The following is a 26,645-nucleotide window of genomic DNA, read 5'->3' on the forward strand; positions in this document are numbered from 1 at the left end:
TTTGTGTTTCGAATTCTGCAATAAACTCAAGCTTCCGAGCGCCGCGATGCACGTCCAGTACGAGGCGGTGGACCTTAAAGAGCCACCGCATGCGGCTCCTGGGCCGCAGGTTGCCGACCCCCCTGGTCCAGGAGGATAAAGGCAGCGATGCAGAGAGAGAGAGAGAGTGACAGGGTGTGGCACAACGTGAATGGGACGAGGTGGGCTGCAATATGGAAATGAAGGATGCTGGATGGGGGGGGGGAGGCATGGACTTGAAGTGGGCAGGGTTGATGCAGGAAGCGGGTGAGACGCAGTGTGTGGTGGTAGTGGTGGTGTGAATGGGTGGGGGGGGTGGGATGCAATTTGGTTTGGAGTGGTGCTGGCAGGAAGGGATGGATGGAGGGAGGAGGGGAGGCTTGCAGGGTGCAAGGTGGGGAGGCGGGAGAGGCATTGCAACGACGGCCTTCAATGCGCTGTTTGCTTTGCACACTGCGGGCGACCCGCCCTTCACAATAAAAGCCAACTTCGGTCTAACTCCGTAAGAGTCCCTCGGCCAGCCGCAATTTACAACGGTCCCATTCCAAAATCTAATTTATTCTTCGATCGAATTTCAAGTCCACGCGTGTCCGTTCTGCACGACTTGCCTGCCTGTGTCTCTCTGCCTTTGTTCATTAAGCCTCGCCGATATGAACCGGTGCCAATGCCTGATAACTAAAGTTCAACTCTGGCTCTTCGTGCACACGGACAATAAGCATGTCAACAACATACAATATCTGCACAAGTCGAGCAATTCCACGTTACCATGGTGTGGGCGGGACAAGTATATCCGTTTGGCAAAGACAAATGTCGAGTGGCACTGCATATTGACTAAATTGAGTCAAGAATGGCTGCGTGTCTCGCGCGTGACGTCACTCTACGTCGGCCAGCCCCCCTCATTAATAATCATGAGCGGGTGACGTCTCTCCACATGTAGCATTTCCCCCTCCAATTAATAATCATGAGCAAGTGACGTCACTCCGCGTCGAACAGCCCCCCTCATTAATAATCATGAAGAGGTGACGTCTTCCAAATTGACACCCCCCCATCATTAATAATAATTAGCGAGTGACGTCACTCCACAGAGGGAGGGGCGAGGCGCCTCCTCCCCCCTCCTCGGCGTCAACTCACAACCCTCACTACAAAGGCAGAACCCTCACGTCACGTGATCTCCGTAACGCTGTTGTTGAGACATCAAAGTAAAAAGGACGTCATGATGAACAAGGGATTATAACCTTAAGATGAAATAAAGTGTGTGTCACCGCGGCCTTCCAAATTGCACACGCATTGATGCAATGAATATATCACGTCGCGGTCTGATTTTCGCTTGCAAGTTTCAGATTTACTGCAATACACCCGTCCTTGGACGGGCAAAAGGCGAATGTATATTAATCTGGCTCTCCTCTCAACCGCCTCGGGCTGCAATGATCGCGCACACGAGCACCTGATACCAGCGTGTGAATATCAGCGCTGGGAGAGACAAAGGCGGCTGGGCATGCATCCCGATGGAGTTCTGCCCCCTCCATCCGCCTCGTGCTCTGGGGCCATCCTTAATAGGTGCTCACCACCCACGAGTGTATCCTTAATAAGCGCTCACCACCCACGAGTGTACCGTTTGACGATTCACAGGGAACATCTGCGAGTGAAAGCGCACGCCACTTTTGCCTCCGCAATATATTTCGTCAATGCAACGATAATTCGCAGGCAATGCAGCGCGAAAGAGGCCACTTTTTGAGCAACATTTTTGCCTAATGTTGAATGGGTTTAGTTCACGTTGTACCCCACCCTCCCCCCGCTACCTGAACCACTCAGGATGCTCTCGCGTAGCTCCACGTGTTCAGCTCCATCAGCCTGGCAAAGGTGCGGTACCTACCACTCACTCTCTCGCACAGCACCCCCAACGAGACTGTGCTGTCTGTGTGGGTGGCTGTGACCACACGTGTGTGTGTGTACGTGTGGCTACGGTCGAGTGTCTCCGTCTGTGGTGTATGCACAGTACGGTGTCGCATGTGCGTCGGTATATGTGTTACATTTTTTTTCAGCACGAGTCTACTCGGACACATACATACATGCATACCACCAGGTAGCGAGCACTACCAGGTATGTATGTGTCTGATTATCTATGTGTTTCTTGGTTTATGTACATACTTCTGTGACTGTCTGCATGATGAATGTGTGTCTGCATGCCTCTGCATGCATCATATGCCTGTGCGTTGCGTCTATGTCTTTGTCTGCGTGATGCATCTGTGTGTCGGCGTACATCTGTACGTCTGTGTCTGCGTACATCTGTGTGGCTATGCTTGTCTGCATGTTTGCATGTATCAGTGTGGCTGTTATGTCTGTCTGCATGAGTATGTATGTTTGCATGATGTATGTTTGCATGATGTATGTATGTTTGCATGATGTATGTATGTTTGCATGATGTACCTATGTTTATGTGTCCGCACACACCTCAACTGTCTGTCTGCGCTATGAACCTGGCGACCCGAGTTCGATTCCCGCTCAGGGCCAACACCAGTGTGACGATTATCTGAAACGGTCAATGGGCCTCCCCGAGGTCGACTCAGCCTCAAATGAGAACCTGGTGCTGTGTGTAAAAACATCGCCACTGGGGATACAAAGGCGGCCGGGCGTGGTGCTGACCACCCACCCCCTCGTGTGCCGTTCTGACCTTCATAGGTGCTCGCTAACACCACTTGCCCCAACAGTCTGTTAAGGCTATACGGGTTTTTTTTTCTTTGTGTGTGCATGCTCTGTGTATCTGCACGCGTCTGTGTGCCTGCCCTGTGTCTGCGCGACGCATCTGTGTGGTTGTGGCTGCTGTTGTGACTCGGGGGGGGGGGGGGTCTCTGCGCAAGCCGCCGTGCTACAGCTGTAACGCATTGAAAATCCAAACTATACTCAGAGCGGCGCAATTAAGGACGATGCTATATATATATCTCTCGATCCCTGCACGACACTGGCTGCGCCAGCAAAAAAAAAGCAAGAGTATGGATTGCGCGGACTGCAGGGTAAAACTGGGCAGGGCAGGGAAAGGCGGCACGGTAGGGGGAGCAAGGGGCAGGGAAGAGAAAGGGTAAGGGACGCAAAGGGCACGCCGAGAACAAGAGTTAGGGGCGGGCAGCCGCGTGGGTTTTCGCGGTTGTGTTGTTACGGTATCTCCGATGTGTTTTCGGGGGGGGGGAGGGGAAGGGCGTACTGCCGCTTGGCTTCTTGGCACGACGCCGTCCGACGTTTCGCTCCACGTGCTGGGGAGATTTAATCGGCAAATAATTCGACCGTTCGGGGATGTATCGAAATCCAGCTCCCAGCACGTGGAGCGAAGCACCGGACATCGCGCCAAACGACACGCGCGGTACGAACCCGAACACCGCGCACCGGGGGCAAGAGCGGGTGGGCGTGGCCGGGCCAGGACAGGCAGGGAAGGGTGGACAGGATGGGCAGGGCAAGGTGAAGCAGGGCAAGGTGGAGAGGGTGGACACGGCAGGGTGGAGAGGGTGGACAGGGCAGGGTGGAGAGGGTGGGCAGGGCAAGGTGAAGCAGGGCAAGGTGGAGAGCGTGGACAGGGCAGAGTGGAGAGGGTGGACAGGGCAGGGTGGAGAGGGTGGACAGGGCAGGGTGGAGAGGGTGGACAGGGCAGGGTGAAGCAGGACAGGGTACACCAAATCAATTTAACAACAGAGATCTGCATTGCATGTACGAACGCTCTCAGCCTCATCCAGACCACCAGCTCAAAAATAACTGAATGAGTTTTATCGTTCGGAACCACCAACTCAGAGGGTTGAGAAAATGTGGCCGTCCCAGTAACGGGCAGCGATGAAACAGAGACGACAACTGCGGACCGGTTTCATTATCGTGAGGACGCATCAGTAAGTGCGGTGCAGTCATCAATGCTCGCCGCTTCCATATGCCTCTGGGAACCTTTGGCCCCCCTTTGATCTTGGATACGAGACAAGACCTCGAGACTCCAGGGACATCATCTCAGCTTTCGTTGGTGACCTTCGCCTGGGAGGATGTTGCCTCCTTCCGAGGCCTTCGAGGACCTGGATCGCGATCCAAACTCGGCCCCGTGAACTTTTATTTTGAAATTTTCAGATTCCTAAATTGGAAAAAAATCCATGTTAACTGATGATCCATGCTAACTGATTATCCATGTTAACTGATTATCCATGCTAACTGATGATCCAGGTTAACTGATAATCCAGGTTAACTGATTATCCATGCTAACTGATGATCCATGCTAACTGATGATCCAGGTTAACTGATGATCCAGGTTAACTGATGAGCCATGCTAACTGATGAGCCATGCTAACTGATGCTCCAGATTAACCGATGATCCATGCTAACTGATGATCCATGCTAACTGATGATCCATGCTAACTGATGATCCAGGTTAACTGATGATCCATGCTAACTGATGATCCATGCTAACTTATGATCCATGCTAACTGGTGATCCATGCTAACTGATGATCCAGGTTAACTGATGATCCAGGTTAACTGATGATCCATGCTAACTGATGGTCCATGCTAACTTATGATCCATGCTAACTGGTGATCCATGCTAACTGATGGTCCAGGTTAACTGATGGTCCAGGTTAACTGATGATCCAGGTTAACTGATGATCCATGCTAGCTGATGATCCATGCTGATGATCCATGCTAACTGATGATCCAGGTTAACTGATGATCCAGCACTCAGTGATTCAGTCGAGTCTGCCTTTTCATTTCATGTTGCTACCACCCATCGGCGGAGTTTGACTTCTATATTTGGGGGGGGGGGGGGGGGGGGTTGGGAGGCATGGGCTCGCTTTGTTACTCTCGTTAGGAATCGCGGGTGCAGTGAAATATATTTTTTACAACTATTAATAGTAAACTGAAAATAAATTAATAAAGGTGTCCAGTTTGGGAGGGGTGTTGCCCCGCCCTCCCCCCCCCGCATGCCCCCGCTGCAAGCCCCGCCCATGCTACTACCCGTGGATATTTACCCTTGAACTTCACTCATTCGTACCTCCACCCACCGCCTTACCAGACTGAACGATTCGTCTCATCCACACGGTGTTCAACCACCACCAAACACCGGCAGGTCACAGCACTTCTCCCTGCCGCTAATTTCCTCGCTCTGCTCAACATTTGGAACCCCCCCCCCCCCCCAGGGAACAAGAAACCTTTTCTCAATTAAAGCAACGGTGCCGTTTGTTTCTGGCCGCGTGGCGCTTGGGGGCCTCTGCGCCTATGCTCAGCCAGCTACTGGCGACCGAAAAAAAGTGCCCGCTGGCAACTCGCAATCTCCTCCCCTTGCCACCCCGCGCCCCCACCCCCCCATGCCACCCCCCCTCCCCCCCATGCCACCGCCCGCCACCACCCCCCCACCCCGCCGTGGCTTTGAAACCCACCGCAATGCGGCGCTCCTCCGGGCACTGCCGCGTTCCAAACCACAGCCATCGCTCACCCATCTCCTGCACAGGCGCCGCCAGACGCCGCCAGACGCACACGCTCGCACGCAGTCGCACTGGCACGCACGCAGCCACAAAGCCAATAGCGATGCCCCTCCCTCCTCCTCCTCCTCATCAGTGCCGGATGAAGCTAGTGCGGGGCCTGTAGCATATGTCATGCCATTTTCTCTTTCAGTTTCAACGATGAAATTAACCTTTTTAAGTTCGGCCAACCCCTGCTCACCTCCCCTCTTGCTCCACGCCACCCCGTGCCACGTCGCCGCCCTATCTTGCTGCCCCTCTATATCAGAATCAGAATATTGATTGACATTGGAGGAATCCGAAGAGCTATGAAGCTCTTTTTTTCCAGACGTCCAGTAGGGGCACGCGGTCAGAACGTTACAGCAACAAATGATACAAAAACACGATAGGAGTGCAAAGTATACGAAATGTAAGCACATCGATTAACAAATATATATGTACAAATAAAAACTAAACTTTTTTTTATCTCACCAGCTAAATCCCACTTGCGCCATTAGCCTATTTTTCACACGCGACCTGGCCATAAATGATAGCTCAACGAAGTGTTTTAATCATGTAGACATTTATAGCAGCCAAATAATCTCAATAATCTAAACGCTGCCCATGACGGCCACACACGGATCGTATATCTCACTCGATACATCTCGGTATACTGGTAAGCTCGCTTGGAGGAGGGATTATGTGCGTAATGCACGAGGTACGCTTATCCATAATAACTCTCATAATATAGTAACCATGCAATCCTATAATAATATGAACTGGTTTATCGGCACGTAGGCTACAATGAGGAATGGGGCGTGCCAAAGTAATTCCTGGGCCAGCGTTCCGGACTGTTCCGGCCGAAATGAAGCACCATGCCACCACCCACCGCTGGGCTGACTGTACACATCGGGGGATGAGTGAGTAGCAGTGCCGGATTATCCTCGTAGCAAAAGTAGCTACATATGTAGTAGCTACGGGCCCCGCACTCTCAAGGGCCCCGCGCTAAACGCTTTCCAGCTATCGATTCCGGTTCAGTGATTCTGCACTTGCTCTATTACTATAGTACTATACCGCCTTCAACGTTTATGAACGACCGCGTGTTTAAGGTTAGCGATTTGTCGTTTTATCTGGCTGTATAGCAAATTAAAACATACAATTACTTTACTATGCAAGTTAAACATTTGTGTTTTAATATTTACGTGTTTTTATTTTATTTAGGGCCCCTTTAAGAACATAAGCTACAGGCCCCGTATTAGCTTCATCAGGCACTGGTTGCTGATGGTGGTTTGAGGTGGAGAAGGGTCCGAACCTTTGTGGGTCACAGCGCTTGTGTGACAATCACGGGGCTGTCACCCAGCCCATCATCCTGACGTGGTCGATAAAATATCTATATTTATAACACTTTCTGGGAGGTCAATAGTGTATGTCGTGTGAAGGGAACGACTCCCGCCCAACCCCCCCCGCCCGCCCCACAATGGGGACATGGAATTTACAAGGTTGGCTCAGGGACACAAACAGGGATGCTCACTGCCGCACGTTCAGTGAGCATCGACTTTTTCTCTCTCATAAATCTGCAATGGTTAGACTTGTCTGAGTCTCATCAGCAGGACGCGGGCTCGTATAAAACAATTCCACTCAATGTCCTGATGCTGCAGACAAAAGCCTATGCCTTCTCTTACCCTTCAAGTTATATAAAGAAGTGGTTTTCCGCACGAAAATCCCGCAACAATTATTAGTATTAGCTCTCATGGCTGGGCTGAGCTGAATTCAGTGCAAAAGATTTTCCAACCAAAAAAATTCTGAGCAGGAAGTAGTCGTTGACTTATAGCCTGTGACCAAATCACTTGGAATTCAACCCGATCTCACCAGATCCGAGAAGCTAAGCAGGCTTGGGCCTGGATATTGCTTCGACGGGCGACCACCATGCCCCGACAAGCTTTTGTAGACTACCGGGCTACGTGGCGCGCAGCAGAGGGCAGTGCATAAAAATATAGTTGTCCTGTACATCTATGCTCCCCGCATTCACCAACCCACACTCACCAGCATGGTGAAGTAGGGTCAAGTAAACCCCTCATTCAGCAGTGGATAGACAAAGGGCTGGGCATGTACAATTAGTAACGCGAGTACATCAAATATGCTTAACAATCACATTCTGGTTTAATCACCACGGGTGGCTTGGAACCCAGATTTAAAACGGTGAATCTCTGAGCTGCTGCCTCAGTGCTCTGGGTCATCCATTATGAGCCCCTGGGCCAACCATCCACCCCTTAAAGGCAGTGTTTGTTCGTATCAACAACGGTAATGTTCACAGCCTGCGTTTCCACGGGCCGCAATTCACCAGCACAAATCAAGTCGCAAGTGCATTCGGTATTCGCGCCGTTCTAATAGCGCAAGGCTATCAAGAAGGCGCTGTTGTTTCACACGCATCGCCTGCAGTCATTTCACAGTCGGGGGGGGGGGGGGGGGTTGGGGGCAGGCGATGTTCTTACCAAACCAGGTACTTTGCTAGGTTTTAACATTTGCACCGTGATGCTGGGACACGTGGCCTGTGCTCTTTTCTCCCCAAAAAAACCGTCACGGGATCTTTAACATCCACTGCGAAGCAGACGGTGCATATTGATTCCTGTGCTTAATACACCAACAGCAGTATGAAAACATTTTTTTATTTTATTTTACCAGGTTAAGGCCCCACTGCGCTATGTAGCTCTTTTTCAGATGCGACCTGGCCACAAATGATAACTCAACTAAGTGGCTTATCGAGTGGAAATTAACAGTAGCCAAATACTCACAACACACGTTAATGGAAAAACCGGAGGACCCGGATAAAAAAAAATCCACGCGACCATGGGGAGAGAGACACGCAAACTCCAAATATACAGCAGGCGTCAGGGTCGAGATGGAAACCACGACCTACTGCAAACTAGGCGAGGTAGTTAACATATCGTGACCAAGGCCCCCCTATTAACCAGGAGAGGAACGTCGCGGTGATCACTCAAAAGTTCCTCGCTGCCCCACAATCAAATCCATAAACTGTCACGATTCTGGCTCACGATTCAATCCAAGAGTCAATAATTGGTTTGCCATTGCAGAGCGTGTAACATTTCTTGTGGCTGCAGGGTTTCCATGAACTCGGCACGCACAGCACGACATACGTAAATCGTAAAATAATCAATTATTACCCGTCCGTTAAAATGCAAGTGGAGCGAGTGAAATAATCGACGTTAACGCTTGCCGTTCCGAGACGTCTGCAAGTTGCAGGGTGGTTCCCATTTGCCGCTGAATCTCGGATCGTGCAAGCGGCTCAGCGTTAATCGTATTTAGAGAAGGTGTAGCCTCCGTTGTTTTTAAAGACGTTGTGCTCACCGCAGAGAACTGTAACGATACGACCGCCACGCTAGGATAGCTGGAGCCAAATTCTGCACACACCCTCCCGCATAGCCTTGTGGGAGCCTTGGTACCGATTAAGTCATTTGGTTTTTTTTCTTCCATTTTGCGTTCCAATGACATACATGTACTCCAAATATACACCTAGGTCATCGGAATGGAATCGTAAGATAAAATGATTACGTGCAAAGTGTGGCGATCCTTCTGAAAAAAGAGTCGCGAGGCTCGGCGAGGCTTTTCCGAGTAAACAAAGTGCAAAGTGAGTTCACAGAAACACTCAATAGCACTAATGCCCTTAAAATGAAAAGCACACGTTTCGGGCAATGGCCCATAGAAAGGCCAGTGAGATGATGGTTTCAGCGTGATCTCCAACACACAAACATTTCGTACGGTTCTGCTCATGTGGCTAAATTCCAGCTCTGAGAATAAAATAAATTGGTTCGACTGTCACGCTAAGAGCAGTTTAATACGTAGGCTTTCGTGACCAATATCCATAATACAGATTATTTTTTTGGGTTAGATCACGTAAAAATAAATATACACTGACAGCATTACTCTAATCTCAGTAATATGCATCTCTTTAGCAGGGTGGGTGGGAAAGTGTTGCGCTTTACCGAGTGGATTAAAGGGTCACGGGGCGGGATTTCAGAGGTAGCTCTATGGTATCCGCTTCCGTAGGCCATTCTCTAGCACGAAGGCTTGCACCGCCCTGCGAGAGGTCCAAATACATTCTTACGTCTCATGGCACAGGGGCGAAAAAAATGTACTAAATGTGTTTTGAAAGGAATCGATGTTAATCAATGGGGGATCGTTAACACGCCTGTTTTCCATACAACCCTGCCAACACGGTCTTAGACTTACATTTGAACTCGCGTCGGGGCAGATGCTACATTGGGATTTTTTCCGGTTTGCTGTAGTCGTGCAGACTCGCGGTTTGGCTGGCCTCTGGACCGCGCAGAAACTCGACCGCGTAGCGATTGCTGCGATTTTACGAAAGCCTGAACACCACGTGTACGGAGTTTTATCGTCATCACTTTCATCATCGCCGCCACTAACATCCTAAACGTCACCACCACCACGACCACCACCAGTTAGCCGACATACATAGGGTGCTTAAAAATATATTTTTTTACAATTATAATGGGAAAAGAACGGATAATGCACTGTAACATGATTAGAAATGTATGTCAATAGCTTCACTTGTTCGCCATCATTGTCAACGCGTGCCTGGAATCTTCTCCAGGTGGTCTCCAGAGCCGGGAGGCAGCAGCACATTTCTTGTGGTGTTGTTGCAAATTCTCAGAAGCGTTAACATTTTTTTAAGCACCATGTATAAACATTACGGTATATAGTGTATTGTCTATCGCCATTTTTAATCATCAGTCAATGCCTATCGTCATTATTATTATCACTAATACAGTATGTATAGGTGAGTGGATGGAAATTACATTTATTGCAACAGTGAATGGGCCAATTAAACAGTACTTAATTTAATCATGGATGCGGTGGCTGCATAGTGCTTAAGATAACTGAAACACGAATCCGGTGATCTGCTTTCATCCCGGCCATGGCAAATTTACCAGCCCTGTGCTGACCAGCGTGGTTTAAGTGTGGCAACATAATCCCCGGTGAATTGACGAGGTCTGTTTAAGTAAATATTTAAACGCTTGGCCATTTATTCGGGGAAAACTTCAGTGAGTCTCAAGACCTCTTGCTCTGTCGGTTCCTGCATTGGGATGTTTGAGCCCATTCCATTATAACCTGCGTTTTTGCGTGCGGGAGGAAATTGTGGGCGCTACGGTGGCTATGCGATGTTAACTCCCTCGCCTGGTATACAGGAGGTCGTTGGTTCGATCCCGACCCTGACGCCTGCTGTGGTCGCTTGGATTTATATTCGGGTCCTCCGGTTTATCAGTCCATATTTAGAATCAATGTGCGTTTAAGAGTACTGTATTTGGCCGCTGTAAATTTCCACGTGGTAAGCCACGTCGATGAGCCATCATTTGTGGTGGTCAATGCGCTTACGAGAAAGAGCTGTATAGCTCAGTGGGCCTTACATAGTTAAATAAAAAAAATAGTGAGTAAAACATTTTTGGGTTTAAAAAAGACCCAAAAAATTTAACTCACCACGCATAACAATGGGCGGATGGAAGAGGGGGGTAACAAAGACCCCCCGTGTAGCCTTAACAGACTGTTGAGGCAAGTGCTGTTAGCAAGCACTTATGAAGGCCAGAACGATACACGAGGGGGTGAGTGGCCAGCACCACGCCCGACCGCCTTTATCTCCCCAGTGGCGATGTTTTTACGCACCGCACCAGGTACTAATTTATGGCTGAGTCGACCTACGGGAGGCCCAGGACCGGTTCAGATAATCGCCACTGGTGTTGGCCGCGAGCGGGAATCGAACTCGGGTGACCAGGTTCTGTAGTGCAGCGCAGTAACAGCTCCACTGCCGCTCCCCACCTGGGAGGATTAAACAAACACCAACACCCGCTATTCGCCACGAAGTGACGGTCACATCAACACGGCGCCTGCGCCAGGCCAGGTGAACTTTGAGGCCAAGTAAAGTGTCGAAGGCTCGCTGCTGACAGGAGGTCACGGGACAGACCCTGCAGGTGCCATGGGTTGGCTGTAACCCTCCCCTTACTGTGCCGCCCGGCGCTCCGCTCGTTGTTGTGAGCGTCGCTCCTCTGCCCTCCACTGTTGCTGGAGGGCGACTGCCGACTGCCTCAGACTGCCCGGTAGCAGCGTCCTTCACGAGCCTCCTCCACAGAGGTCGATCTTGACAACGCTGGTACCGGTCATTGGCAAGGGGTGGGGGAGCGGTGTAACGCTTCCATGGCTACACATGTTGCATTCACACCACCCACTTGCTGTACTGCCATCTGCTGGCCACCTCGAAGGTTTGGGAGTTGTCACAAATCTCTTTGCGAGTCACCGATGCTCGCCTCCCGCAATTGCCGAACACGATAATAAGTTAAGTGCCTTTCGTATCCGCGTCATGCTTATAGCGCAAGATAAACACGAAGGCAGTACTTTTCACAGAAGCATGCAGCACACCTGTACGCCATATGGACCTGAACACTCAATTTCCCTGTACAAGAATACGGGACAAAGTCAGTTTAACACGTAGGCTTTGGCGACCAATATTATTCATAATAAAGGTGTTTGGGTTAGATCGCGTTATTTATGAATGTGTCGTAACCCTCCACCACCCGACACGGCCAATCAGCAAAAATGTGTCACGTTGACAAATAGTTCACTACTTTAGCCCACTACTTTAGCCCACTGGTGTGTTGAAGAGTGAATCCACAACATTTACAGTTTGAGTACGACGTTTCGCTGGTAATTACATCCAGCATCATCGGGCAATTCGCCGGAATGGTAAAGCCCTCGCTTGCTCCCGGTCTTAAATAGAGCAGCAGGGTGACGTCATCATTTAACTCATTCAGGTGCAGTGATTAGAGGCGGAGGGGGGGTATTGTAATTATATAATCGATTGGTAATCAGTCAATGGTTATGATTAGTAATGAGTTGTAGATTAGTAATTAGTTGTAATGTGTGTTATTGTGATTATATGCTACGTTAGTAATCCGTTAATTAGTATGTGTTTCCCCTATAAGGAATTGTAATATGTATTATTTAATAATACGCTTCCAAGCCGCACTAAGCCTGTAGCTGTCAGAGCGATTAAAGCTATTTCTATTTCTCTAAATTTTAATGGATTCTCTAATTAGTCTTTGCCAGAAATAATTAGTTTTACGCAACACTTCAACGTTATCAAAATCAATTGAGTGTCCTTGTGGACAAGCATGTTCTGCCACTGCCTACAGTTGTGTTTGAGATAACAAAAGAAAGGAGTAGCAATGGGCTCTCCTTTATCTCCTGCTATAGCAAATCTGTACATGGAAAACTTTGAAATAAGAGCACTTGCCTCGAGCACATTAAAACCATCTTTTTGGTTTAGATATGTGGATGACACTTTGGTTGTCTGGTCACATGGTAAAGATACACTTAAAGATTTTCTAAATCATCTCAATGAGAGCACTTGCCTCGAGCACATTAAAACCATATTTTTGGTTTAGATATGTGGATGACACTTTGGTTGTCTGGCCACATGGTAAAGATACACTTAATGATTTTCTAAATCATCTCAATGCACAAAACCCGGCCATCCAGTTCACCATGGAAATGGAGGTGAATAACACACTCCCGTTCCTAGATATTTTGCTTGGACATGGCCTAAACGGTAAAATAACACACAGCGTTTACAGAAAGCAAACGCACACTGATGCCTATCTGAATGCAGATTCGCATCATCATCCAGCTCAGAAATCCTCCATACATCGGGCTAAAGCAGTGTCAGATGGTGAAAGTCTAGTGAGAGAGATCAAACACGTTAAAGAAACATTACCACAAAATGGCTAAAATAATACTCAAATTAACAGAGCACTGAATGCCAAATCACGATCGCAAAGCAACACTGCTGAAGGCGATCAGATTGTTAAAACAATAAAAATTCCATATATCTCAGGAGGAACTGACAAATTAGCCCATGTTTTGCAAAAGCAAAACATTACAGTAAGATTTGGTACAGTACACAAAATTAAAAAAAACTAGCATCTTGCACTAAAGACGAATTACCTAAATTATCAACAGAAGGTGTATATTGGATTCATTTTTTATGTGGTAGATGCTATATGAGACAGACGGGATGTAACATCAGCATAAGACTAAAAGAACACCAAAGAAATTCAATTATCTCAAACACCACTGTCGGCAGTGGCAGAACATGCTTGTCAACAAGGACACTCAATTGATTTTGATAACGTTGAAGTGTTGTGCAAAACTAATTATTACTGGCAAAGACTAATTAGAGAATCCATTGAAATTGAGAGAAATAGAAATAACTTTAATCGCTCTGACAGATACAGGCTTAGCGCGGCCTGGAAGCGTATTATTAAATTATACATATTACAATTCCTTATAGGGGAAACACATACTAATTAATGGATTAATAACGTAGCATATAATCACAATAACACACATTATAACTAATTACTAATCTACAACTCATTACTAATCATAACCACTGACTGATTACCAATCGATTATATAATTACAATACCCCCCCTCCGCCTCAAATCACTGCACCTGAATGAGTTAAATGATGACGTCACCCTGCTGCTCTATTTAAGACCGGGAGCAAGTGAGGGCTTTGCCATTCTGACGAATTGCCCGATGATGCTGGATGTAATTACCAGCGAAACGTTGTACTCAAACTGTAAATGTTGTGGATTCACTCTTCAACACACCGGTGGGCTAAAGTAGTGAACTATTTGTCTTTTGTCAACGTGACACTTTTTTGCTGACTGGCCGTGTCGGGTGGTGGAGGGTTACGACACATTTATAAATAACGCGATCTAACCCAAACACCTTTATTAGGGACAAACAGTGTGGGTTGACACGGTTTGTGATAAGGTCGTTTGCGTGTCATTTTCAAACGTGTCCAATTTGGAGCGTGATGCTGGCACACATGGGCTACTCGTATTCGAATGACATCACGGGATATGGGGCCGTCCATAAATGACATGACGTCATGCGATTTTTGACGATTTTTGACCCCCCCCCCCTCGTCACACGGCGTCACAAAAAGTCAGACCCCCCCCTCAAATATGACGTCACAAAGCTCTGCCCGCCCCCCTCCCAAAACATTTCCATTTTGAAAATAAAGCATGCTTCAAATCGCTTTAAACGATTGTCATTGTAGTGCGTATTTAATGTGGCGCTGCACTCTGATGTTGTAGGAGAAAACATTTATTAAAACGTCTATTTAATTAAGTAGAACGTGTTGTTTATATTTATTTAAAGTTGCGCATTTCGATGTAACGTCACATTTCTCAAATTCTCCCCCCCCCCTCGTCACACATCGTCACAAATATCTGACCCCCCCCCCCCCCAGGTGTGTGACGTCATTTATGGACTGCCCCTAAGGTCGTTTGCATGTCATTTTCAAACGTGTCCAATTTGGAGCGTGACGCTGGCACACATGGCCTACTCTTATTCGAATGACATCACGGGATACAGAATGTACAGTATGCTGAACTCCTTTTGCACCGTACATAGCCAACCGTGCTAATCGGAGGTGCACGGGAAAGGACAACAAATTGCGCACAAGAAGCAGTGCGAAATGAACGAGATTTCAATCCAGATGATTTAAAAGTGCATAGCCCCAGCGTCTGCCCAATATCGGAAGAAAGAGCGTTCCAGACGAAAGCGCGCGGTGCGGTGACCGTCTTTGTTCAGTGGCCAGCCAAAAGCGGCTGCGAGCATTGCCGGAGTTCGCGCGACGGGTTTATGCTTCTTGACAAAAAACAACCACCGTGAAGCTGACGGCGTGTTTATTTGCGGTTCATGCACCCGCAGTATCAACCGGGCTGACCACTGTGCCCGAAGCGTAGAACCCCGGCAAACGGCCAGGGAACGCGCGACCGCTCGGCCGCGCCACCACCGCAAGTGCGTGCCACCATGACAGGCCCATCGCCATCAACATCAGCCTCATCATCATCATCATCACACGTGGGAGCTCATACTTGATTGCAAGGGACAGCTGGGAACGACGATTTCACGATAGGAAAATGCGAAGGAGAGGAACAAAAGCACATGTGAACCAGACGAAAGTGAGTCTATGCATGACATAAAAGAAAAACTCAACACGTACGTCAGTAACACTGTGCTAGAATTATATGACAGGCGACGTTTTGGGAAATGGGCCCTCTTTGTAGTAAATCGTGCAAAAAAACAGCTAAACAAAAATGCAGCGCAAAGTAACAAAATTAAAAAAATATATAAACTGTGAAATTATTTTATTTTGGCAGGTCAGGCGCACTGAGCTACAATGGCCTACTCGTTTCCAATGATGTCACGGGATCTTTAAAGGCCACTGTGAAGCAGACGACGCGTGTTTTGTTACGGTTAACACACACACGCGCGCGGCATTAACCAGGGCGACCTGCTGGAGTCGAACCGCGAACCTCTGCAACGCGCTAGCACTGGGGCCGCGTCACGAAGATGGGAGTATCCATTCCATGCAAAATAAACTACAATGTTTAAGAGACGTTTGACTATATTTTTGCAATGTACTGTTGAGACGTTTTGGGATGGGCATTCCGACACATTCATGTTGCCAGCATCGTTTGCTTCGACAAGAAAACTTTGTATGGGACGGGACATCACGTTGTAAAAAAAATAATTCACTCAAGCGTGAACAAACACTTAAATGAACATTTTCTAAAAAAAAAACCGCATTGGATCACACAATGTTAATGCATAGCTCCTGCCAAAAATAATAAGCACATTCAGTGGCATTCGTACAGTGGCATAACCACATCCACGCTTTGCTGATCAGACAGTGAAGATGACAAGGTTGCTTTGTCTAAATAACAAATGTTACTGGCTAACATTCATATGGGAGAAGACCTGCAATCTGATCAACACAACATTTTTGGGGTTATTGTAAAGGCGAAATACCCCACCCCGTAATATTGCACATAAATGCGAGTACATGGATAACGTGTGTTAAACCCTGCGGTTCTACAATATCAGCACAGTGCAGTGCAGTCAAATATATCGTTACATCATTCAATGCTACGTCTTTTCCATGGTGAAGTATGGCTAAATAACCACCACGGTGTGCACAGCATGGGGAGGTGCTCATCCAGCAGTGGGTTGACAACAGAAGCATGTGTGTGTGCACAAGTGCATCATCACACTTGAGAATGAAAGCACTGTGACGCATGACATCAATTCCTGTAATAGAAAAATGTACGATTCACCACTCAAATACTTAGCGGGATTCAGGTCTGTGCAGTTAACAGCACGTGCACCACCCACTCACTCACCTACCCGCCTACCGTTCCACTCCCTCAATCACACACTGACATGTCTACCCACCCACTCACTCACCTACTCAATTATTCAACCACCCACTCACTCAACCAACCACTAAACAATGCACTCGCCCGCCCACCCACCCACCTACCAACCCACTGACCTATTCACTCACCCATTCACACATCATCCCATTCACTGACTCATTTACTCACCCATCTACTAATCCACTCACCCCATCACTCAACCTTTCAAACCCACTCAGCCACCCACTCACCTGGTTACCCACCATCCCACCTACTAACCTACTCACTCAACCACTTCCCGCCCCACTCACCCACCTACCAAGCCACCCATCAACCCACTCTCCCAACTACTCACCTGCCCACCACCTCACTCCCACCCACCCACCAATGAACCCACTCTCTCCCCCGGCCCTCAACCCACTCACCCTCTACCTCGCCGCCCACCACCCCGCAGTAGTTACCTGCTCGTCGGCCCATCCCCGCGGCCAGCACGGCGGGCAGGCACAGCAGCGAGGGGAAACCCCCCAGCCACAGGAGGCTCAGCAGGGCCACGGGCGTGGGGGGCACGCGCGCCGTCAGCCGGGGGGGCGCCGTCGCCACCACGCCCCTCGCGCCGCATCCACCCTTCCCCGCGGCGTCGCCCCGCCGAGCCCTCACCCGCCCGGCCCCCGCGGCCCTGCCGGCCCCGTCCAGGGGGAACGCCGGCAGGCCGCGTGACGAGGGCCACGCCGCCGGCAGCGTGTGCCTGCGCGCCCAGGGCCCGCCGGCGCCGAACCGGCGGGCCGAGCCCCACAAGCCTCGGTCGTCTTCGCCGTCGTACGAAGGCGAGGATGACGAGGAGGAGGAGGAGGAGGAGCCGTCGAGGACCAGTTCGCTGTCGAGCTCCTCCTCGCGTTCCGCGCGCAGGAGGCTATAGCCGGCGGGGGCCGGCGCCGAAGCCGCAGGCGGCGCCGACGGTGGAGACGACGGCCCGCGAGCTGCGGGATCGTCCGAGGAGGTCACCGAGGAGGGCGGCTCGGGGGAGCGCGGCTCGGGGGAGCGCGGGGCGCGCAGCAGCGTCGGGGAGGCGAGCAGCGCTGCGCCGTCGTCGGGACGCCACGAGTCCCGCACGGAGCGCACCAGGTGCAGCGAGCGCAGCGCGCGCGACCCCCCCACGCGCCCGGGGGGGGCCTCCCCGCCACCATCACCTGCTGGCGGAGGCAGCAGCAGCAGCAGGAGGAGGAGCGGTAACAATAGTAGCGGTAGCAAAGAAGAGAATGTTGAATCAATGCTGCATACCTGCATTGACATGAATTTGAAGACATTTGACAAATACAAATAGAACACAATCTGAAAATATGCAGAGGAGAGATACATGCTTAGAACACATGGATCAGAGAACAAACGAAAATTAGACATTGTTCGGTAAAGTAATAGGGCTTTGGCAGGACACAATTGTTGTCTTGAAAGGGAGGGTGGCTGACGAACGAGCCTTGTGACAGCATGGCAGTCAAAGGAGGGAGAAGACTCCCAAGAAGAAATCCACCGCAGAGATGGAGCAACCGCGTCGGCTTGTGTGCCTTACGAGACCGTGTGGGGTGGTGACAGCTTTGGGAGGCCACATACAGCGGTGGCTGATGACGACGATGATGGCTGAAACCCAGATTCAAACACAAGACCTAAGCAGTGCTGGCTTAATGTCTCTGGCCCCTGAGCCGCCCTGCAACCTCTCAAGATTATAACTCATATTGGATGAAGCTGGAAACGTCGTGCTCGAATTGTAAATATTGTGGATTTACTCTCCATCACACCGATGTGCTGAAGTATCAATTAATTGGCACGTTCTGTTTACGTTACAAACCTTACTAATTGGCTGTGTCGGGTGATGGCGGGTTTAATGACACATTTATATTCATGCGATCTAATCCCAAAATATTCTTTATTATGGATATTGGACTTTATTTAACTTGAAGGCAAGGGACTTGAGTGATTGGCATGGGCCCTGGCGCAACGAATAACATGGGGCCCCTTAGCCCAGGACCTGGGCTGCTCTGGCCTGTGCCCCCCGCCCCGTCCAGTTGCAGTGCCTGCACACTCCTCGATAGCTAAGCCGCCGAGTCGTTTTGCGGTCGCACAGTCGCACCGTACTCGTCGGATTATAAGATGCTCTGGAAAGGAAGATGCACCCCGGTGTCAACAAAGCTATACCAATCTGGTCACACACGCCGACCGAAAATGTACGCTTTAAAATAGTAACGAAAAATTGAAGTGACTTTCTATGGCGGGGACAAGTGCATCCTTAAGAGAACCACTGCTGACATCCCCTACTGAGCGCTACTCATTTTACCAACCCCGTGGGGGTGACTGACCAAGTCAAACCCCAAGCCAGGATTTGAACTTGCAACCTTTGCGAGCCACTCACTCGACCGCTGAGGCAACCTGGCCACTGGCATTAAAATGCAGGGGGAGGTGGGTGCGGGGGGGGGGAGAGTTTGAAAGTGTGCATTATAATCTGGAGAACACGGTAACACGCTGGGTAAGGCAAGCTCACCTGTCTGGCGCTGCGCGGCGCTTTGCTCCATCGCCAGGCTGCACGGCCGCTTGACCTGCGGACAGCAGGCGACCCCTGCCGCCACCACCACCGCCGTGGTTCCGCGACCCCTCTCCACAAGCTCCCTTTCACCGCCCTCGCCCGCCAGGCAACTCGGTTCCATCTCCGACTTGTCCAACCGCGCTCCGGCACCGGCCGCCGGCGCCGGACGGAGGCCACCATAGCCGTCACCACCGTCTCCTTCTCCTCGGATTGTTACCGCGACGGCCGATGGTGCAGGGTCAACGGGGAAAGGGCAGCCGCTCCCGCCGGCCTGTGGCTTCACGCGGTCCACCACCGCGATCGACGCTCGGCGCGGCTTGAGAATCGCGCTCGCCTGCGGGTAGGGGTCACCGCGATATCATTTCTCACGACACGATACGAGATGAAATTTCGTGACGATTATCGCGATGTCAGTTTCCCATAACTGTGTGATCGTACTCCACCAAATTTATCGTCTTGTTTTTTGTGCTTTGATGCAGTTCGTGTACGAATAAAGATTGCTTTTTAAAGTTATTCGACGACAGTTCACTCAACGTTAGCCTGCCGTATATCTTCTCATCATTGCAACTTTACAATCTACAACACTTATACTGCACTTGCTTTCAGAAAATTGCGTCATCATATCATCTCCATGCCGTCAATTACTCAATAAATCGTATTACAAAGCACTCATGTAGTTGGTAATACCATGCTCCTCTGTATTTTAAATCAAGAATTGGGGGTGCACCTTATAGTCTGGTAGGTTTGTGTTGCGTGTATGACCACATTTGTATACTGTAACTGTATTGGCAGAGATCATCTTATCATCCAGAAAACAGTGTCTATTTTTGTTACTTTATTTCCCATCGTGCACTTTAATTATCGTTAGTTCATTAATATTGTCAGCTCTTATTGAGGATTTTATTTAGCCAACTCTGCCATGCTGGTCAGAAGTCCTGAAGGAGTTCAGATAAAGTATTTAAGAAACATTTAATGCTCCTACGGTCCCGTCATGCCGAATTGTAACTCTCTCGGAGTTTCTGTCCCCCCGTCCCCCCGCCACCAATGTCGATTGGCGTATTGTACCGGGCTCGCGTTTTGTTGCAATTAAAAAAAAAAACCCATACATACAACAACAAAAATAAACATTTAATTCGCCACGTTAATCACCATATGAAGATATCACGCAAAAACGGACGACGCAATTACCAGTGGACCTCATATTGTGCGACGCATCCGAGCGTCGCGACATCACCGCGACCCTACCTGCGAGGGAGACTCAGCGTCGGACGACGGCGACTCAACGCCTGAGTCCGTGCTCAGGAAGCGCGGCAGGGGCCGTCGCTCGGCTGGACGGGCCCACGGTCCCTCGGGCGTCGTGACGAGGCTACCACCGCCACCGTCGCCGCCAACGCCATCGGCGCCCACCAGGATCACGCCCAGGTCAGGGGATGAATCCGAAGGGGAGTTGGGACTGTCCTGCTGCTGCTGCTGCTTTGCCACCAGGGAGTGCGGCTGTAAGGAGATGGGCAATGTGGCTGCTGGCGACGATGCCATTTCCATTGTGGCAGCAGTGGTGGTAGACAATGGGAGGTCCGGTCTGTTGCGACTCAGTTGCAGATCGACAAATGCTTCCTTGCAAAGGGGTTCAGCAAACGGAGAAGCCCTGGAATGAGAACGAAATGCAGGACGTAGTGCGTATTCCTCTCCTTTTGCGACAGGGGCACATGCGCTAGGCTACCAAGGGGAGAAAAATTGGACAGAGGGCCCAATTTCACTTCTTGCATCAGAGCCCATGCAAACCGCACTACTGTGCCACCTGTTGGTGGTCCAGAGGGAGCACTTATTTTCCACATTCCTATGTCAAGGACCAGTATATTCATCGGACAATCACTGTTGACTGACCACAAAGTGACACTTATGTATGTTTTGTCCTTGTCCAATTCATTTTTCAAAATTGTGCAATTGGTATCGTTAACGAGATGAGGTCTTATTATTATTCTTGGTTCTTTCAGTAAAGTCACGTAGAAGGGAAACAATAACATAATAAAAATATAAAACAATAAAATTCTCACGACGTTTCAACTGCAACACAAGCAATCATCATCAGGTGTGAAAACCACAGCAAGAACCTTTTTGAAAAAACTTTACCGAAAGAACAAAGAATATGAATCCCTGCAGTCACGAAAGCTTTAAATCAAAAAGAGATGAGGTCTCTTTTTGGAACCCTCACGGAGCAGTGCAACCCGGCGTGTTGGGAAACGGGCCACAGAAGAAGACATCACATCACCGAACTGTGATATCTCACAGTTCTGTGATATCTCACAGAACAAGAAGTTGTTCGTGATATCTCCAATTCCCCATGTTTTATTCACAGGGCGGTGCTCTGTTGGACATAACCTACCACGTATCCCCAAAGCCGAAACATCTGTTGTGCATGACAGTCACCCATCCAAGAACTATACAGGCTCAATCCTGCTTAGTTTAAAACAGATCCGACGAGATCAGGCACATTCAGGGTGATTTTGTCAGAGGCTACGTTGTGAGCAGCAGAGGGCAGAGTAGAAAAAGCGATTGTCGCACTGTGCTCATATGCTTCCACGTCTATGCTCCCCAATCTTCCAAACTGCGCTCACCAGCACGGTGAAGCACGGTCAATAAAGCCCACAACCCGCACGGCGTGATCCAGCAGTGGAATGACATCAGAGGATGTAGAGATACATATAACATTGGTTTAAGACCATAAGTGTAAAAATGTTATCTTACCTCTGTCTCTTCGGTCCGTCGATGATTTCCGGTTGCGATTCTCATATACAAGCTGTTGTACACGTCTGTCTACAGTGTATGTGTACGATTCACGGACACATTTGAGTTTCTAAGAGAACGAGTTCAAATGAATACGAGATGATAACAGCGGCCCAACACGCAACTGGCGGCTTGAGCTGAGCATCATCGCGCTTTCATCACCGACTGAATTTCTCCCCCCCCCACCAAAAAAATCTAACGCTGCAGATAGCTTAATAATTCATCAGTTGTGAAAAAATACACCCACATGGAACTCGAGGCTGTGACAAACACGCGAGAGTCGGCCTGCAGTTATCAGCACGCTTTATTTTTTGTTTATGAAAGGGTCCAATATTGCGGCTCAGTGAAATTCGGAAGGCTCTCACGCTACCACTCTCGGCGTGGCAGATTTCTGAAGGGTCCATTATTGTGGGTCACAATGAGCCTCAGGACCTTTTCCTGGAAATTTGGGGAAGGAAGTCAAGGTTTGTATTCTTGAGTGATAAAAGCCTTGAAAAGGGGAGTGCTAAACCCTCCCCTGTGAACGTTAAGCTCTCAGGGTGTTCTTAAAGATGTCCAAATTGACGGGAAGTCACCGAATGACTTCAAAGGATGTAAGTTCATGATGGCTGTGTCGAGCACTGAATCCAGTCACCTGTGATTACTCAGTGTAATGGAGCTGATGGTTTTGGACTGGTCACCAACGACTGAACAAAAACATAATATCATTTGGCTTCTTTAAAAAAAATCATACAGGGATAACGTACAATACAGGGAGGATTCATAGAGTTTAAATGCCAGCTGTCCAAATACTCCACAGAACAGTGAGATATGGACAACGTACGGTGCGAAAGAAGTTCAACATAAATACATACATACACCCAGAACATGTACATCCGTTTTTGTCAATCCACTGCTGGATGAGGGCCTCCCCATGTCGTGTGGGTTCAGGTGGTTATATGACCATACCTCACCATGCTGGTCAGTGCAGGTTGGTGAAGGAGTAGCAAGAAGGAGCAGAGGTGTAGGAGCACAGAATTACAGTAAAACAATCGATTATGTTGCATTGCCCTCTGATAGCCCATCACTTCCCATCACCTCCCGGAAAGTAGCACACGTGGGAGCAAGGGTCAGACTTCCCCCCCCCACCCCAACGATTTTAACGTTATCCGATTAGTCAAATAATAATCAAACCGATGGGTGTAATCAATTACACTACTTATATAATCGGATAGCTCGACTCAACTATATTTCTTTAGGCCAAATGTATAAGTATATTGTGTGGCCGACAAGTGGCAAACCACTCAATCTTTAAACTATTTAAACTAAAACTACTGTTTTTTGGCCACTGAGCTTTTTCAGAAGCGACCTGGCCACAAATGACAACTTAAGGAAGTTGAGTTGTCACTTGTTGTCCATATCGCAACGAAGTTGAGTTATCATTATCGCAGCCAAATACTACGACCGTGATGTTGATTCTCAATGTGGAGGGAAAAACCGGAGAACAATCCAAACGACCACGGGGAGCGAGAGAGACACGCAAACTCCAAATATACAGCAGGCGTCAAGATCGGGATCGAACCCACGGTCACCTGCATACCAGGCGAGGTAGTTAACATCTCCTAGCCACAGTGGTGATGACAAGAGAGAGAGACACGAAACTCCAAATATATAGCAGCATGCGTCAGAATCGGGATCGAACCCACGACCTCCTGCATACCAGGCGAGGTAGTTAACATCTCCTAGCCACCGTGGTGATGACGACAAAGAGAGACACAAACTCCAAATATACAGCAGCAGACGTCAAGATCGGGATCGAACCCACGACCTCCTGCATACCAGGCGAGGTAGTTAACATCTCATAGCCACCGTGATGGTGATGAGAGAGACACGCAAACTCCAAATATACAGCAGCAGACGTCAGGATCGGGATCGAACCCACGATCTCCTGCATACCAGGCGAGGTAGTTAACATCTCCTAGCCACCGTGGTGATAGCGAGAGACACGAAACTCCAAATATACAGCAGGCGTCAGGGTCGGGATGGAACCCACGGTCACCTGCATACCAGGCGAGGTAGTTAACATCTCCTAGCCACAGTGGTGATGATGAGAGAGAGAGACGCAGACTTCAAATATACAGCAGGCGTCAAGATCGAGATCGAACCCACGACCTCCTGTACACCAGGCGAGGTAGTTAACATCTCCTAGCCACAGTGGTGATTATGAGAGAGAGAGACACGCAAACTCCAAATATACAGCAGGCGTCAAGATCGGGATCGAACCCACGACCTCCTGCATACCAGGCGAGGTAGTTAACATCTCCTAGCCACCGTGACACACCACGGCAGCTGGACTCTACTGTAGAGATTTCTGTAGGCCAAATGTACAAGTGTATCGGGTGGCCGACAAGTGTCAAACCACTCAATATTTGTACGGCGTGAAGTGGAGATGCCTCTTGTTGTTGAGAGAGGGGGGCCAACGTGACTGAACTGGTCCCGGGGTTAAAATCTTCTCGGGGAAGTCGCCTTCGTTGATGCGATGGATTATGTTTGACCAACGACTTTGAACCCATCAAAATTGTCAATCGACGTCTCCGTTGACTTCCATAGCGCAATTGTTACGTAGCAGAAACGCGGCGGTACAACAACAACAACAAAAATATGTGTATAACAACAAAAATATGTGTATAACAACAAAAATACAACGTTCATAGAATGTGACAAGACGTTACGTTACTGCATCGTTTTTTTTTTCACTCAAAATACTGCAATAGTTAATTGATCACATCGTTCATTACTATTAGTATTATCTGAGGCAGTTAACTGCCTATCGCAAAAAGCTGAGCTGTACTATTTTATCATTTAAAAAAATAACTTTACGGTCTTTCACAGGCAATGTTAAAATATAAAACGTTTGATTCGGAGTGACATACAGATTGCAATATGAATAACGCAATCAAGAGATACACATTGCACATGCATAGCCCATTTATGTCAATCAAACTCAATTAACAACGGATTGTAAACGAACTCCGCAGAGTATGACACGCAAGTTGTACACGTTATTTTTTTTAAATGTGTTGTTGTTGTTGTTTACCTCTACGGGCCTCGGGAGCTCGTAAATCCCAATGTGGTGAGAGTCCGTAGAAGTAGGCCGAGTCCCCGGCCTGGGCTAGCGAGCCCTACCGGAGCCCTGCGCTCTTTGCCGGGCAGAGCCACCCTCGCCGCGGCTTCTTACTCCACGGACTCATTTTTTTTAAGAAAAACAAAACTGGCGTAAAATTAAAACAAATATATTATCTCGCTATAGACAGCGAAATAATAATAATGTTAACATTATAATGTCGATGTTGTAATGCTCTTTATGATATTGTTTGTTGAATATTTGGTGTAAAAAATCGTGCCCACTTGCCTTTGACGGCCGGCGATGCCGTATCAGTCGCGTCCCCATTCACTTGGCATTGCCCCTAAATGTATACTTATCAATAATTAAGTTAAATTGCAGCTTTAAGTAAATTTTTAACATTCACCGTGGTATTTAAGAGTAGGATTCACTCGCGACACCCCCCCCCCGCCCACGTTATAAAGCACTACGGTATATCTTAGTCAATAATCATAATCAGGGTGGTCAAAATTGGTACCAGTTTGTGAGAATGCAACCCTGGAACCGCTGAAGAGACAGCAGCAGCAAATTGTTATTTTATACGACTGGGTCCCGTCACGGGAATGTGGAATTTCCACCACTTAATGTAAAGTCAACAGTGGTCAGATACTTTGCCTACTCTTCCACGGTGGTCAGACACTTGGCCTACTCTTCCACGGTGGTCAGACACTTGGCCTGCTCTTCCACAGTGGAGAGACACTTGGCCTACTCTTCCACAGTGGTCAGACACTTGGCCTACTCTTCCACGGTGGGCAGACACTTGGTCTACTCTTCCACGGTGGAGAGACACTTGGCCTGCTCTTCCACGGTGGTCAGACACTTGGCCTACTCTTACACGGTGGTCAGACACTTGGCCTACTCTTCCACGGTGGTCAGACACTTGGCCTACTCTTCCACGGTGGAGAGACACTTGGCCTACTCTTCCACGGTGGGCAGACACTTGGCCTACTCTTCCACACTGTACAGACACTTGGCCTACTCTTCCACGGTGGTCAGACACTTGGCCTACTCTTCCACGGTGGTCAGACACTTGGCCTACTCTTCCACGGTGGTCAGACACTTGGCCTACTCTTCCACGGTGGTCAGACACTTGGCCTACTCTTCCACGGTGGTCAGACACTTGGCCTACTCTTCCACGGTGGTCAGACACTTGGCCTACTCTTCCACGGTGGTCAGACACTTGGCCTACTCTTCCACGGTGGTCAGACACTTGGTCTACTCTTCCACGGTGGTCAGACACTTGGCCTACTCTTCCACGGTGGTCAGACACTTGGCCTACTCTTCCACGGTGGTCAGACACTTGGCCTACTCTTCCACGGTGGTCAGACACTTGGCCTACTCTTCCACGGTGGTCAGACACTTGGCCTACTC

The 26,645-nt window shown here is 49.0% G+C and overlaps 1 protein-coding gene across 3 annotated transcripts in view; it reads right to left on the minus strand.

Annotated features, from left to right (window-relative positions):
• LOC116953946 (reticulon-1-A-like) overlaps positions 1-25,705 on the minus strand; it is a 64,546-nt gene extending 38,841 nt beyond the window's left edge. The window contains exons 1-4 of one of the 3 annotated variants that reach the window (XM_032974279.2): positions 25,524-25,705; positions 20,594-20,993; positions 19,307-19,682; positions 17,238-17,966 (exon numbers count right to left, since the gene is read on the minus strand). In XM_032974279.2, coding sequence (XP_032830170.1) covers positions 17,238-17,966; positions 19,307-19,682; positions 20,594-20,890 — 1,402 coding nt within the window. In that variant the 5' untranslated portion in view covers positions 20,891-20,993; positions 25,524-25,705. Of the gene's footprint in view, positions 1-17,237; positions 17,967-19,306; positions 19,683-20,593; positions 20,994-25,208 lie in introns of all 3 variants that reach the window. The other 2 variants (XM_032974280.2, XM_032974278.2) reach the window with 2 other exon arrangements.
• Positions 25,706-26,645: the final 940 nt, after the last annotated feature.

The sequence above is a fragment of the Petromyzon marinus genome, chromosome 53 (assembly GCF_048934315.1).
Source record: "Petromyzon marinus isolate PM22_M1 ecotype Great Lakes invasive population chromosome 53, UKy_Petmar_22M1.pri1.0, whole genome shotgun sequence".
NCBI lineage: Eukaryota > Metazoa > Chordata > Hyperoartia > Petromyzontiformes > Petromyzontidae > Petromyzon > Petromyzon marinus.